The following is a 13,536-nucleotide window of genomic DNA, read 5'->3' as shown; positions in this document are numbered from 1 at the left end:
CAGAAAGTTGCCATTTGAAATGACTTTAGTTTTGTGTCATGTCTGTGATCTGCTTTTTTTCTACAAAATTAAACAACTGAATGAACATCCGCCGAGGCCGGTGATTCCATCATTTTTGCCAGGGGTTGTATATATATCTATATATCGGCGGTGGTGGGTGGCTGTAGCTGAGGCCTGGGTCTGTTGGTTGTAGCTGAGGCCTGGACCCGGTGGTGGGCGGCTGTAGCTGAGGCCTGGACCCGGTGGTGGGTGGCTGTAGCTGAGGCCTGGGTCCAGTGGTGGGTGGTTGTAGCTGAGGCCTGGTTCCGGTGGTTGGTAGCTGTAGCTGAGGCCTGGGTCTGTTGGTTGTAGCTGAGGCCTGGACCCGGTGGTGGGCGGCTGTAGCTGAGGCCTGGACCCGGTGGTGGGTGGCTGTAGCTGAGGCCTGGACCCGGTGGTGGGTGGCTGTAGCTGAGGCCTGGGTCCAGTGGTGGGTGGTTGTAGCTGAGGCCTGGTTCCGGTGGTTGGTGGCTGTAGCTGATGCCTGGGCTTGTTGGTGGGTGGCTGTAGATGAGGCCTGGGCCCGTTGGTGGGTGGCTGTAGATGAGGCCTGGGCCCGTTGGTGGGTGGCTGTAAATGAGGCCTGGGCCCGTTGGTGGGTGGCTGTAGATGAGGCCTGGGCCCGTTGGTGGGTGGCTGTAGATGAGGCCTGGGCCCGTTGGTGGGTGGCTGTAAATGAGGCCTGGGCCCGTTGGTGGGTGGCTGTAAATGAGGCCTGGGCCCGTTGGTGGGTGGCTGTAAATGAGGCCTGGGCCCGGTGGTGGGTGGCTGTAGATGAGGCCTGGGCCCATTGGTGGGTGGCTGTAAATGAGGCCTGGGCCCGTTGGTGGGTGGCTGTAGATGAGGCCTGGGCCCGGTGGTGGGTGGCTGTAGCTGAGGCCTGGGCCCGGTGGTGTGTGGCTGTAGCTGAGGCCTGGGCCCGTTGGTGGGTGGCTGTAGCTGAGGCCTGGACCCGGTGGTGGGCGGCTGTAGCTGAGGCCTGGACCCGGTGGTGGGTGGCTGTAGCTGAGGCCTGGGTCCAGTGGTGGGTGGTTGTAGCTGAGGCCTGGTTCCGGTGGTTGGTAGCTGTAGCTGAGGCCTGGGTCTGTTGGTTGTAGCTGAGGCCTGGACCCGGTGGTGGGCGGCTGTAGCTGAGGCCTGGACCCGGTGGTGGGTGGCTGTAGCTGAGGCCTGGACCCGGTGGTGGGTGGCTGTAGCTGAGGCCTGGGTCCAGTGGTGGGTGGTTGTAGCTGAGGCCTGGTTCCGGTGGTTGGTGGCTGTAGCTGATGCCTGGGCTTGTTGGTGGGTGGCTGTAGATGAGGCCTGGGCCCGTTGGTGGGTGGCTGTAGATGAGGCCTGGGCCCGTTGGTGGGTGGCTGTAAATGAGGCCTGGGCCCGTTGGTGGGTGGCTGTAGATGAGGCCTGGGCCCGTTGGTGGGTGGCTGTAGATGAGGCCTGGGCCCGTTGGTGGGTGGCTGTAAATGAGGCCTGGGCCCGTTGGTGGGTGGCTGTAAATGAGGCCTGGGCCCGTTGGTGGGTGGCTGTAAATGAGGCCTGGGCCCGGTGGTGGGTGGCTGTAGATGAGGCCTGGGCCCATTGGTGGGTGGCTGTAAATGAGGCCTGGGCCCGTTGGTGGGTGGCTGTAGATGAGGCCTGGGCCCGGTGGTGGGTGGCTGTAGCTGAGGCCTGGGCCCGGTGGTGTGTGGCTGTAGCTGAGGCCTGGGCCCGTTGGTGGGTGGCTGTAGATGAGGCCTGGGCCCGTTGGTGGGTGGCTGTAGATGAGGCCAGGCCCGTTGGTGGGTGGCTGTAGCTGAGGCCTGGGCCCGGTGGTGGGTGGCTGTAGATGAGGCCTGGGCCCGTTGGTGGGTGGCTGTAGATGAGGCCTGGGCCCGTTGGTGGGTGGCTGTAAATGAGGCCTGGGCACGTTGGTGGGTGGCTGTAGATGAGGCCTGGGCCCGTTGGTGGGTGGCTGTAAATGAGGCCTGGGCCCGGTGGTGGGTGGCTGTAAATGAGGCCTGGGCCCGTTGGTGGGTGGCTGTAGATGAGGCCTGGGCCCGTTGGTGGGTGGCTGTAGATGAGGCCTGGGCCCGGTGGTGGGTGGCTGTAGCTGAGGCCTGGGCCCGGTGGTGGGTGGCTGTAGATGAGGCCTGGGCCCGTTGGTGGGTGGCTGTAGATGAGGCCAGGCCCGTTGGTGGGTGGCTGTAGCTGAGGCCTGGGCCCGTTGGTGGGTGGCTGTAGATGAGGCCTGGGCCCGTTGGTGGGTGGCTGTAGATGAGGCCTGGGCCCGTTGGTGGGTGGCTGTAGCTGAGGCTTGGGCCCGGTGGTGGGTGGCTGTAGCTGAGGCCTGGGCCTGGTGGTGGGTGGCTGTAGCTGAGGCCTGGAACCGTTGGTGGGTGGCTGTAGATGAGGCCTGGGCCCGTTGGTGGGTGGCTGTAGATGAGGCCAGGCCCGTTGGTGGGTGGCTGTAGATGAGGCCTGGGCCCGTTGGTGGGTGGCTGTAGATGAGGCCAGGCCCGTTGGTGGGTGGCTGTAGATGAGGCCTGCGCCCGGTGGTGGGTGGCTGTAGCTGAGGCCTGGAACCGTTGGTGGGTGGCTGTAGATGAGGCCTGGGCCCGTTGGTGGGTGGCTGTAGATGAGGCCAGGCCCGTTGGTGGGTGGCTGTAGATGAGGCCTGGGCCCGTTGGTGGGTGGCTGTAGATGAGGCCTGGGCCCGTTGGTGGGTGGCTGTAAATGAGGCCTGGGCCCGTTGGTGGGTGGCTGTAGATGAGGCCTGGGCCCGTTGGTGGGTGGCTGTAAATGAGGCCTGGGCCCGTTGGTGGGTGGCTGTAGATGAGGCCTGGGCCGGTTGGTGGGTGGCTGTAAATGAGGCCTGGGCCCGTTGGTGGGTGGCTGTAGATGAGGCCTGGGGCGTTGGTGGGTGGCTGTAAATGAGGCCTGGGCCCGTTGGTGGGTGGCTGTAGATGAGGCCTGGACCCGTTGGTGGGTGGCTGTAGCTGAGGCCTGGGTCTAGTGGTGGGTGGCTGTAGCTGAGGCCTGGGCCCAGTGGTGGGTGGCTGTAGATGAGGCCAGGCCCGTTGGTGGGTGGCTGTAGATGAGGCCTGGGCCCATTGGTGGGTGGCTGTAGATGAGGCCTGGGCCCGTTGGTGGGTGGCTGTAGATGAGGCCTGGGCCCGTTGGTGGGTGGCTGTAGATGAGGCCTGGGCCCGTTGGTGGGTGGCTGTAGATGAGGCCTGGGCCCGTTGGTGGGTGGCTGTAGATGAGGCCTGGGCCCATTGGTGGGTGGCTGTAGCTGAGGCCTGGGTCTAGTGGTGGGTGGCTGTAGCTGAGGCCTGGGCCCGTTGGTGGGTGGCTGTAGCTGAGGCCTGGGTCTAGTGGTGGGTGGCTGTAGCTGAGGCCTGGGCCCGTTGGTGGGTGGCTGTAGCTGAGGCCTGGGTCTAGTGGTGGGTGGCTGTAGCTGAGGTATATGCTGCCTGTTGCTAAAACTGCTGGTAAAATGGTAGAGTTGTTGTATCATTCAAGAAGGTATCTGGCTCCTGCTTCCATTTTGTGTCTATATAAGAGCCAAATTTGACCTAAAACAGAATCCTGAGTAAGGGCTGCTAAGAGCACACGACCTTGTTTGGAGTAAAAATGAAAGAAGAAAACTGGTCAGAGATGACCTGTTTTCCACACATCAACCTCCATCACACAGAAGTAGAACTGGTTGGTTCATGAATCAACCGGGTGAACCGTGAGTGATTCACAGTCACAGTCACCTGAGTTCATAAAATGAACCAAGTTTACCACCACTACCCATTAGAGATGTTGCAAGTGTGTCTTTGCTTTATCACTATTTTCATGACAATACTCTGAAGAACAGAGGACACTTGTACCACCTCTTCACTTATTTCAATTTAATTTTCAATTTATTTCATTTATATAGCACCAAATCACAACAAAGTTGTGACTAAACTCACTAAACGAACATACAGGAAATGTTGCCGGTGTCCAGGACAGTAAGGTTACAGAAACAGACACCACACCCATCTCTGGGTGGAGCCGCACCTCAAACAGAGAGAACAAAACAAAATCAGGCATCAGAAAGACAAGAAATACTGTATAATTTGTCAGCATTAAACAAGAAGAAAAACAGAGAAATACTAAGGTGATCGCCGGCCACTAGCCCTAAACTTCACTAACAGACCCAGAATTTAGATAAAGTTGAGGCTGTGGCCTGCTCCGTTTATATGGAGCTAAATCCAGGCCAAAAGTTTTGTAATCTGAAAATAAAAAAAGATTGAAAAAATAAAGTTTGAAACTGAAAATTCTGTTTGTTCTTGAATTTTATTGTCATTTAAAAAGTATTCTTAAAATAAAAATAAGTGTAAGATATATATTTTTCAGTTTAAATACATTTTTGATTCAGCTCTGTAATTATTTTGATTTCATTCATATTTCTTCTTTCACCTTCAGATCTTTTTTCACTTTCAGATCTTATTTTTTCAGTTTCAAACTTTTGGCCCCATTCTGGGATGGGAGGGCGTGGCTTCAATTGAGAGGGGCGTGGAATTGTGAGTGACAGCAGAGCAATCAGTCCTCACATGATGTTGCTTTCAGGAAACGTGGGTACTTTGATAGATAATGACTCTGCTCCCGTCTCCATCGTGGATACGCAGCTGGTGCGTGAAAGAAAATAGAGAGAATGAAATCTTATTACGAGGATTTAAACCCTCGAGATAAAGCTGTTTATTGTGATCGATGTGTAGCAGTTGGTTCAGTGGATCCGTATGTTGTACCAGATAGTGAATTTAATGATGATTTAACAAAGTGGCCGGCAATTTCACAGCGTAAACTTAATATGACCAGAACCAAGCAGACTGCCTGTAAATCCAAAGCCAAAGCCAGAAGAGCGCTCCGACTACCGGCGGTGTGAAGAAGCCTCACCATTACAGGACAAGCACTGAGGCGCTGAGAGAGATCCACCACTACCTGAAATCCACCGAGCTGCTGATCCACAAGCTGCCGACCAGGTCAGCCTCGCCGGCCTCCTGCAGAGCATCACAGCGGAGCTCTGAAAGCGGAGGTTGGTCTTGAAGTCCTGAGCGATTTCTCTCACCAGGTGCTGGAAGGGCAGCTTGTGGATCAGCAGCTCGGTGGATTTCTGGTATAGGCGGCGTGCCAACGTGCCGGGCCTGTAACAGTGAGACTTCTTCACACCGACGGTAGCCGGAGCACTCTTCCGTCGGCTTTAGATTTGGATTTACCGGTGGTCCGTTTGGTTCTGTCCATATTAAAGCTTCCTTCAGATCTGCTGAGCCAGGTCTCTGTGTGTCACTTAGAAAGCTCGTAACACTCCACTGCAGCCAGTAAAATGAGCGACCTGCCTCATTTTTATGCGGCGATGCTGCGCTGCGTTCACGGTCTTGTGTGGATTTGGGACACATCGTTTTTTTAGGTATAGGTGTTAAACTTTACAATCATGCATATTTTCCTGTTTTTAAACATCAAAAATGACCAAGAGTGGTCTAGAATGACTTGTAAGAAACATCTTTAGCATCACTTTATTTAGAGGTATCAAGACAATACAGTGGAGAGAAAGTGTTAAGTCATTATCTATCAAAGTACCCACGTTTCCTAAAAGCAACACCATGTGAGAACTGATTGCTCTGCTGCCCCTCTCAACTGAAGCCACACCCTCCCACGCCAGAACGGGGCCAAAAGTTTGAAAATGAAAAAATAAGATCTGAAGGTGAAAAAAAGAAATATGAATGAAAATATATTATTTGATCAAAATAATTACAGAGCTGAATCAAAAAATTATTTAAACTGAACAATATATATCTTACACTTATTTTTATTTTAATAATACTTTTTAAATTGTTATAAAATTCAAGAACAAACATTAAATTTTCAGTTTCAAAATTTATTTTTTCAATCTTTTTTATTTTCAGATTACAAAACTTGACTTGGATTTAGCTCTACGTTTACTAATAAAATGAATTAAAAGATTAAAAAGCATAGTAACATACTCTGCCAGTATGCTAGCCATACGAAAGGGAAAATAAGTAATAAGAGATGATAAAAGAAATCTCTGTGACACGCAGACTTGTTATTCACCCTAGGGACACAAGTAGTCCTGCACCCTGAAAACACTAGGGTCAAGATTAGATTTCTTAACTAATCCAGAAGTTAAAGAAAGATTAATCATTTCCAGCACAGGCGGCCCCAGAGTGGACAACAGGTCCTTAAACAGTTTTGTTGGTATAGGATCAAATAAACAGGTTGTGCTTTTTGTTGACGTTATGAGTTTTGTCAGTGTAACGGAGGCCAGCAGGTGTCGCTGTGCAGATGTAGTTAGTAAACCTCACTCCCAACACCTCAAAAGGATTCTCTTGTCACAAGGCCAGAGCCCTGGGTTTTAGCCTTCTGGTTAGAGAGTCCAACTTCCATGCCGAGGATCGTAAGTTTGCGTCCCGAGGGGAGCGAATGGGCGGAGTCATAACACAACGCAGCGTGCAGCCGCTACATCAGCATGCCTAGTGAGATACTGTCAAATTCTGTAAATCTAGGTAATACCTCAGTAGTGGTGCCCACCTCAATAGCAGGGTGTAGTGTCTGGGTTAAGGCATGCTGGGATATGTTTAACGTAATGTCTTCTGTTTTCTTCTCAAAGTAATCCAAGAAATCTTGTGCTGTAAAAGGAGAGTGAACTACAGGTGGTTGTCCATGAATAAGTGTTGCCACTGTGTCGAACAAGAACTTTGAGTTATGCTAGTTTTTGTTGATCAAATCAGAGTAGTAGGTCCGCTTTGTAGCCAGTAATGCATGCTTATAGTCTAAGATAGCATCACGCCACGCAAGGTGGAATACTTCTATTTTTGAAACAACGCCATTTTCGTTCTAGACTTCTAGCCTTATGCTTGAGGTCACGCAAGTAATCATTGAACAAAGGTGACTGTGTTTTGGGGTGGTGTGGTTTTAATAAAGATGGCACAATCATCTCAAGTGTAGTTTTGAGTGCTGAGTTTAAACTATCCACAAGACTGTCTACTGATTGGGCATTTTCCAAATGTGAAGCTAAGACATCAGGCAATCTACCTTCGAGTTGAGTCATAGTTGAGGAGTTGATGCATTGCTGTAGTGATAAATAAGGTTGTTGTTCCAGTAAACACTGTAGTGAAACTATAAACTTAATAAGTGAAAGATCAGAGACCACTGATGTAAGAGGCATGATCTCAATATTTGTGACAGCAATACCATGTGTGAGAACCAAATCCAGTGTATTCCCACTAATGTGCGTCGAGTCCTGAATGCATTGCTGAAATCCAAATACAGCCACAATTTCCATAAATGATTTGCAGAGGGGATCAGAAGGCTTATTTATATGAATGTTGAAGTCACCAATAATCAGAATGTTATCTGCACTAGTTGACAAGTTAGAGATAAACTCACCAAATTCATTTAAGAATTCAGAATATGGGCCAGGGAGCCTGACAAAGTAATACAGCTGATTTTTATTCTTGTGACCTTGGCTATACATAGTATCGTGGGCAGAGCGGAGAATCAGATGTTCAAACGAACTATAATTATGACCCCCAACAGCTAATAAACTAAACCTAACTTTATAAATAAGAGCAACACCTCCGCCTCACTTTGCATCACGAGGGACGTGACAAAATGTGTACGCCGGTGGGCAGGCCTCATTTAAGGGGAGGACAGCTGTAGGTTTAAGCCAGGTTTCACATAACCCAATCATATCTAAGTGATGATCCATATTACATCATTAATCAAAAGTGATTTTGAGGACAGTGACCTTATGTTAATGAGACCCAGACTAAGGACCTCAGTGGGGTTGACAGTTGGACTGTTTGGATATAGAGGTTGTTTCCAGAGTAGCATATATATACTCAACAAAAATATAAAAGCAACACTTTTGGTTTTGCTTCCATTTTGTATGAGATGAACTCAAAGATCTAAAACTTTTTCCACATACACAATATCACCATTTCCTTCAAATATTGTTGACAAACCAGTCTAAATCTGTGATAGTGAGCACTTCTCCTTTGCTGAGATAATCCATCCCACCTCACAGGTGTGCCATATCAAGATGCTGATTAGACACCATGATTAGTGCACAGGTGTGCCTTAGACTGCCCACAATAAAAGGCCACTCTGAAAGGTGCAGTTTTATCACACAGCACAATGCCACAGATGTCGCAAGATTTGAGGGAGCGTGCAATTGGCATGCTGACAGCAGGAATGTCAACCAGAGCTGTTGCTCGAGTACTGAATGTTCATTTCTCTACCATAAGCCGTCTCCAAAGGCGTTTCAGAGAATTTGGCAGTACATCCAACCAGCCTCACAACCGCAGACCATGTGTAACCACACCAGCCCAGGACCTCCACATCCAGCATGTTCACCTCCAAGATCATCTGAGACCAGCCACTCGGACAGCTGCTGAAACAATCGGTTTGCATAACCAAAGAATTTCTGCACGAACTGTCAGAAACCGTCTCAGGGAAGCTCATCTGCATGCTCGTCGTCCTCATCGGGGTCTCGACCTGACTCCAGTTCGTCGTCGTAACCGACTTGAGTGGGCTAATGCTCACATTCGCTGGCGTTTGGCACGTTGGAGAGGTGTTCTGTTCAACTCTATGCGAAGGAGATGTGTTGCACTGCATGAGGCAAATGGTGGTCACACCAGATACTGACTGATATCCCCCCCCCCCCCCAATAAAACAAAACTGCACCTTTCAGAGTGGCCTTTTATTGTGGACAGTCTAAAGTACACCTGTGCACTAATCATGATGTCTAATCAGCATCTTGATATGGCACACCTGTGACGTGGGATGGATTATCTCAGCAAAGGAGAAGTGCTCACTATCACAGATTTAGACTGGTTTGTGAACAATATTTGAGGGAAATGGTGATATTGTGTATGTGGAATAAGTTTTAGATCTTTGAGTCCATCTCATACAAAATGGGAGCAAAACCAAAAGTGTTGCGTTTATATTTTTGTTGAGTGTATAAGATGGCTAGTATTAAGTGTCCTGCTGAGAACCATGGCCTCAGATTCAGAGGTGCTGATGCTCATCCCATCCACTTCATACTCAGCTGTGAACCAATCCAGTGAGTGTTGGAGGTCACAGGCTGATGAAGCCAACAGGACCGCATCATCTGCAAAAAGTAGTGATGAGATCCTGAGCCCACCAAACTGAAGACTGTCCTCCACCCAACTACGCCTTGATATACTGTCCATGAATATCACAAACAGGATTGGTGACACGGCGCAGCCCTGGGGGAGGCCATCCCCCTCCCCCTGGAAATGAGTCAGAATTACTGCCAAGAACTGAATACTTCAAACTGCTGTTCGGTACATACGCACAAACAGCAGTCAAAATCCCCCCAACACACACACACACACACACAACCCAAAGGCACAGGTAGGCGACCCTCTCGTGAGTATCCCCACACCCGCTCAGCACCTCACACTCTGGGCAACTCCAGAGAAGAATAAAGTCCAACCCCTATCAAGGAGAGTGGTTCTGGAGCCGAGGCTGTGCATGGAGGCGACGCCCACCAGATCTAACTCGTAGTGCTCCACCTCCAGCACAAGTTCCCACTCCTTCTACCACTGAGAGGTGACGTTCCACACCCCCTGCCGCCTGGGTCTGGTCCATCGAGGCCCTCAACTTTCACTGCCACCCATGGGACAGTGCACCCTACCCCAGCTATTCCCCTTGTGGCTGGTGAGATCACAGCCTGGAGATGGAGATGCCTTTTCGGGCTGAGCTCGGGCTGAGCTCGGTCAGGCTCCGTGGCAAGCATGGCCACTACACACTCGCTGATGGCCCATCGTCTGGGCCTGGCTCCAGACGGTGGCCTCAGGCTTCCTTCTGGCCAAGTCATGTTTCCTTTGCCTCATTTGTCCATTGAGTCTTTGAGAACCATTCTTAGTCTGGCTCCTCGCCTGAGACCAGTTTCCCATAGGAGACTCTACCAGGGGCACGAAGGCTCCAGACAGCACAGCTCTTAGGTTCATAGGGGCACACCAACCTCTCCACCACAATAAGGTGATGGTTCTCAAAGAGGAGAGGTCTAGTATAGTGTCTGTACAACATCAGATGCTGCTCCAATCCATCTATTGAGCCCCCATTCCAATTTACCCCACTTGTAAACCAGACCATGAAATATTAAAAACTCCTCTACTTGGAGCTGTACCTCTCCCCAGACTCAGAGGGCATAGTCCATTCTTTTCTGATAGAGAGCCATGGACTCCGATTTGGAGGTGCTGAATCTCATCCCTGTCACTTTTCTCTTGACCTCAAACATGCTCAGTGTGCATTGGAGGTTACTGCCTGATGAAGCCAACAGAACCACATCACCAACAAAATGTAGTTCTGAGGTCACCAAACTGAACATCCTCCAGTCTCTGACTGCACCATGAATTCCTGTCCATGAACATTTCAAACAGGATTGGTGACAAGGAGCAGCCTGGGGGATTGGTCTGATGTGATGGTGACTTATGCAGAAACATCTCCTTACGTTGCTTGCATAAATTCTGGAACGTGTGTTGTCCAATACCCCATACACCTGCAGCACCCCCCACCCACCCCCCACCTCGCAGACTCTTGCAACTTCCCATATAGCAGTCATATCAAGGTACCTTTCAGCACACAAAATGATCAAGCTCACCGTCAAGGTCACAGCAAGGTCAAACATAGTGATTGGCCTCACCCATAAGCCATTACCTGGGATAAGCGTTTGACTTTGTCCTTCAGGGTTTCACTTGAGGTCAAATGTGACCTAAATTAGGTCAATTTCAGATTACAATAAGACACATCATGTAATACACCAAATTAAAGGGCCAGATGAGAGGATCCAGAATATATCAAAGGTTTTAAGTTATGATGTCATGTGATGACATCATCACAATATAATCTGCAAAGTTTGGATTTCTAAATCATCATTGTAGACTCTTGTAAAATCACATGTAGCAGTTTTAACAGAAGTACCTGTCAACACACAAAAGGACCAAGCTCAAGGTCAAAGGTCAAGGTCATAGGAAGGTCAAACACTAAATTCACTTTCCTGCTCGCAGTTTTTGAAAATTTGTCTCCAAATTTGGCATGAACATAGTGATTGGCCTTTCCCATAAGCAAGTATCTGGGATGAGCCATCAACCTTGACCTTCAGGGGTTATCTTGAGGTCAGAGGTGACCTACAATTAGGTAAAATTTCAGATTACAGTACAACATGTTGTATAATGCACCAAATTAAAGAGCTTGATGAGAGGATCTATAATATATCAAAGGTTTTAGGGTATGATGTCATTTGATAACATCATCACAATATAACCTGCAAAAGTTAGATTTTTTTAACGATTTCACAAAGCGTGTAAATTATCACTGCAGACTCCTGTAAGTTCACATATAGCAGTCCTATCAGCATACCTTTAAGCGCACAAAAGGATCAAGGTCAAAAGTCAAGGTCACAGGAGGGTCAAACACTAAATTCGACAAAACAACTTTCCTGGTTGCAGTTTTTGAAAGTTTGCCTCCAAATTTGGCATGAAAAAAGTGATTGGCTTTTTCCCATGAGCCATTACTTGGGATAAGTGACTGACTTTGACCTTCAGGGTTTACCTTGAAGGTCAAACATGAGCTAAAGTAGGTCAAATTTCAGATTTGAGTAAAACATGTTGTGTAATACACCAAATTAAAGTGCTTGATGACAGCATCCAGAATTTATCAAAAGTTTTAAGTTATGATGTCATTTCTTGACGTCATCACAAAAAATTGCAAAATTTTGATTTTTTTTTTAAGGGTGTGACAAAGCGTGTAAATCATCATTGCAGACTCTTATAAAATCACATGTAGCAGTCCTACGGAGATACCTTTCATCTTACACAAAAAGGTCAATGTTGTGGTCAAAGGTCAATGTCACAGAAAGGTCAAATACTAAAATCACCCCCCAAAAAAACTTTGCTGGTCGCAATTTGTGCTTTTTTGCCTCCAAATTTGGCATGAATATAGTATGTTCCCTTGGCCATCAGTCCCTCTTCATGGTGGTCGTTCCTTGTGGTAAGTCTCTTTTGTTCACCTTTTGGCAAGATACCGGTCACTCTCAGTTTTCTTTGTGTGTGTGTGTGTGTGTGTGTGTGTGTGTGTGTGTGTGTGTGTGTGTGTGTGTGTGTGTGTGTGTGTGTGTGTGTGTGTGTGTGTGTGTGTGTGTGTGTGTGTGTGTGTTTTCCATATTGTCTTAGCTTTTTCTGATTAAGAGTTTCTTTACAGAAAACAAAATACTCAACAACAGGCACAGGTTTGACAAACCCATAAGTTTTTTGTTTGTTTTTGTTTTTGCATTTCTGTGTTAGTCTGTTCCCAGATTTCGTTGACAGACTGTGAAATTCATGTTGGAGGCATAAACCCACTGGAGCATGGGAGGGAGTGATTTTCAGACAGGATGAATACTTTGCATTTCGATATTTTTCCTCTTCGGGTCATTTTAACAGCAGATTCAGTATGTTATCAGATCAAATGCAGTCCAAACAGAAGAGTGTACTGTATAGTAACCAAGTACTGCAGAAGAACAAACATCTGAAGGATGTGGAGCTACATTTGGCACTGCTTTGATGCTGCCAGGAAACCTCGCGCTGTGCTAACAGGTCTTTGATACTGACTCTGAGTGTGGCTGAAGACTGTTTCAGTTTCGTGGTCGTAGTTAATGATTGTGCATCAGTGTTTTTTTTTTGTTTTTTTTTGTTTTTTACAGTTTTTGGCTGAGCAAAGTGTTGTTATCAGAACCTTGGGGTCTCAGAGGTGAAGGCGTGTCCTTAAATCACTTCTCAGATTTAAAAGAGAAACACACCACGGATGATTTGTGCCACTGTAACACAATCTGAGCAGATGGACACGCGCCACAGAAATGATGTGGTCCTTTTACCCTTTATTTATTTTTTACCCTATCTGATTTTTTAAGTTACTTAATGCATGTTTTTGTGTTTTATTCTCTCAGGACTTGGTTTATGATTCCTCTGCACCTGATGAAGGCTTCATCGTTATTGGTAAGTACAGGCGTCACGACGCGTCATCGTCACATAGCAACTCACGTGGCGCACTGAGACGCCACAGATCAAAGTGTCCCAGTTAGAATGAAATACAATATTAGTCAGAACTACAGTATCACAGAACTACAGCGGTATCAGAGAACTACAGAGATATCACAGGACTACAGAGATATCACAGGACTACAGCGGTATCACAGGACTACAGCGGTATCACAGGACTACAGAGGTATCACAGAACTACAGAGGTATCACAGGACTACAGCGGTATCACGGGACTACAGCAGTATCACAGGACTACAGCGGTATCACAGGACTACAGCGGTATCACAGAACTACATCAGTATCACAGAACTACAGAGGTATCACAGGACTACAGCAGTATCACAGGACTACAGCAGTATCACAGGACTACAGCGGTATCACAGGACTACAGAGGTATCACAGAACTACAGAGGTATCACAGGACTAC

General features: G+C 48.3%; 1 protein-coding gene across 1 annotated transcript in view; it reads left to right on the top strand.

The window, feature by feature from the left end:
* LOC117519736 (alpha-1,3-mannosyl-glycoprotein 4-beta-N-acetylglucosaminyltransferase B-like) overlaps nt 1-13,150 on the top strand; it is a 152,910-nt gene extending 139,760 nt beyond the window's left edge. The window contains exon 7 of the mRNA XM_034180983.1: nt 13,016-13,150. Coding sequence (XP_034036874.1) covers nt 13,016-13,150 — 135 coding nt within the window. The remainder of the gene's footprint in view (nt 1-13,015) is intronic.
* Nucleotides 13,151-13,536: the final 386 nt, after the last annotated feature.

This window comes from Thalassophryne amazonica, chromosome 11, assembly GCF_902500255.1.
Source record: "Thalassophryne amazonica chromosome 11, fThaAma1.1, whole genome shotgun sequence".
NCBI classification, from domain to species: Eukaryota; Metazoa; Chordata; class Actinopteri; order Batrachoidiformes; family Batrachoididae; genus Thalassophryne; species Thalassophryne amazonica.
Note: the sequence above shows the minus strand (reverse complement) of the source record. Positions and strands in the feature narration are given on the sequence as shown.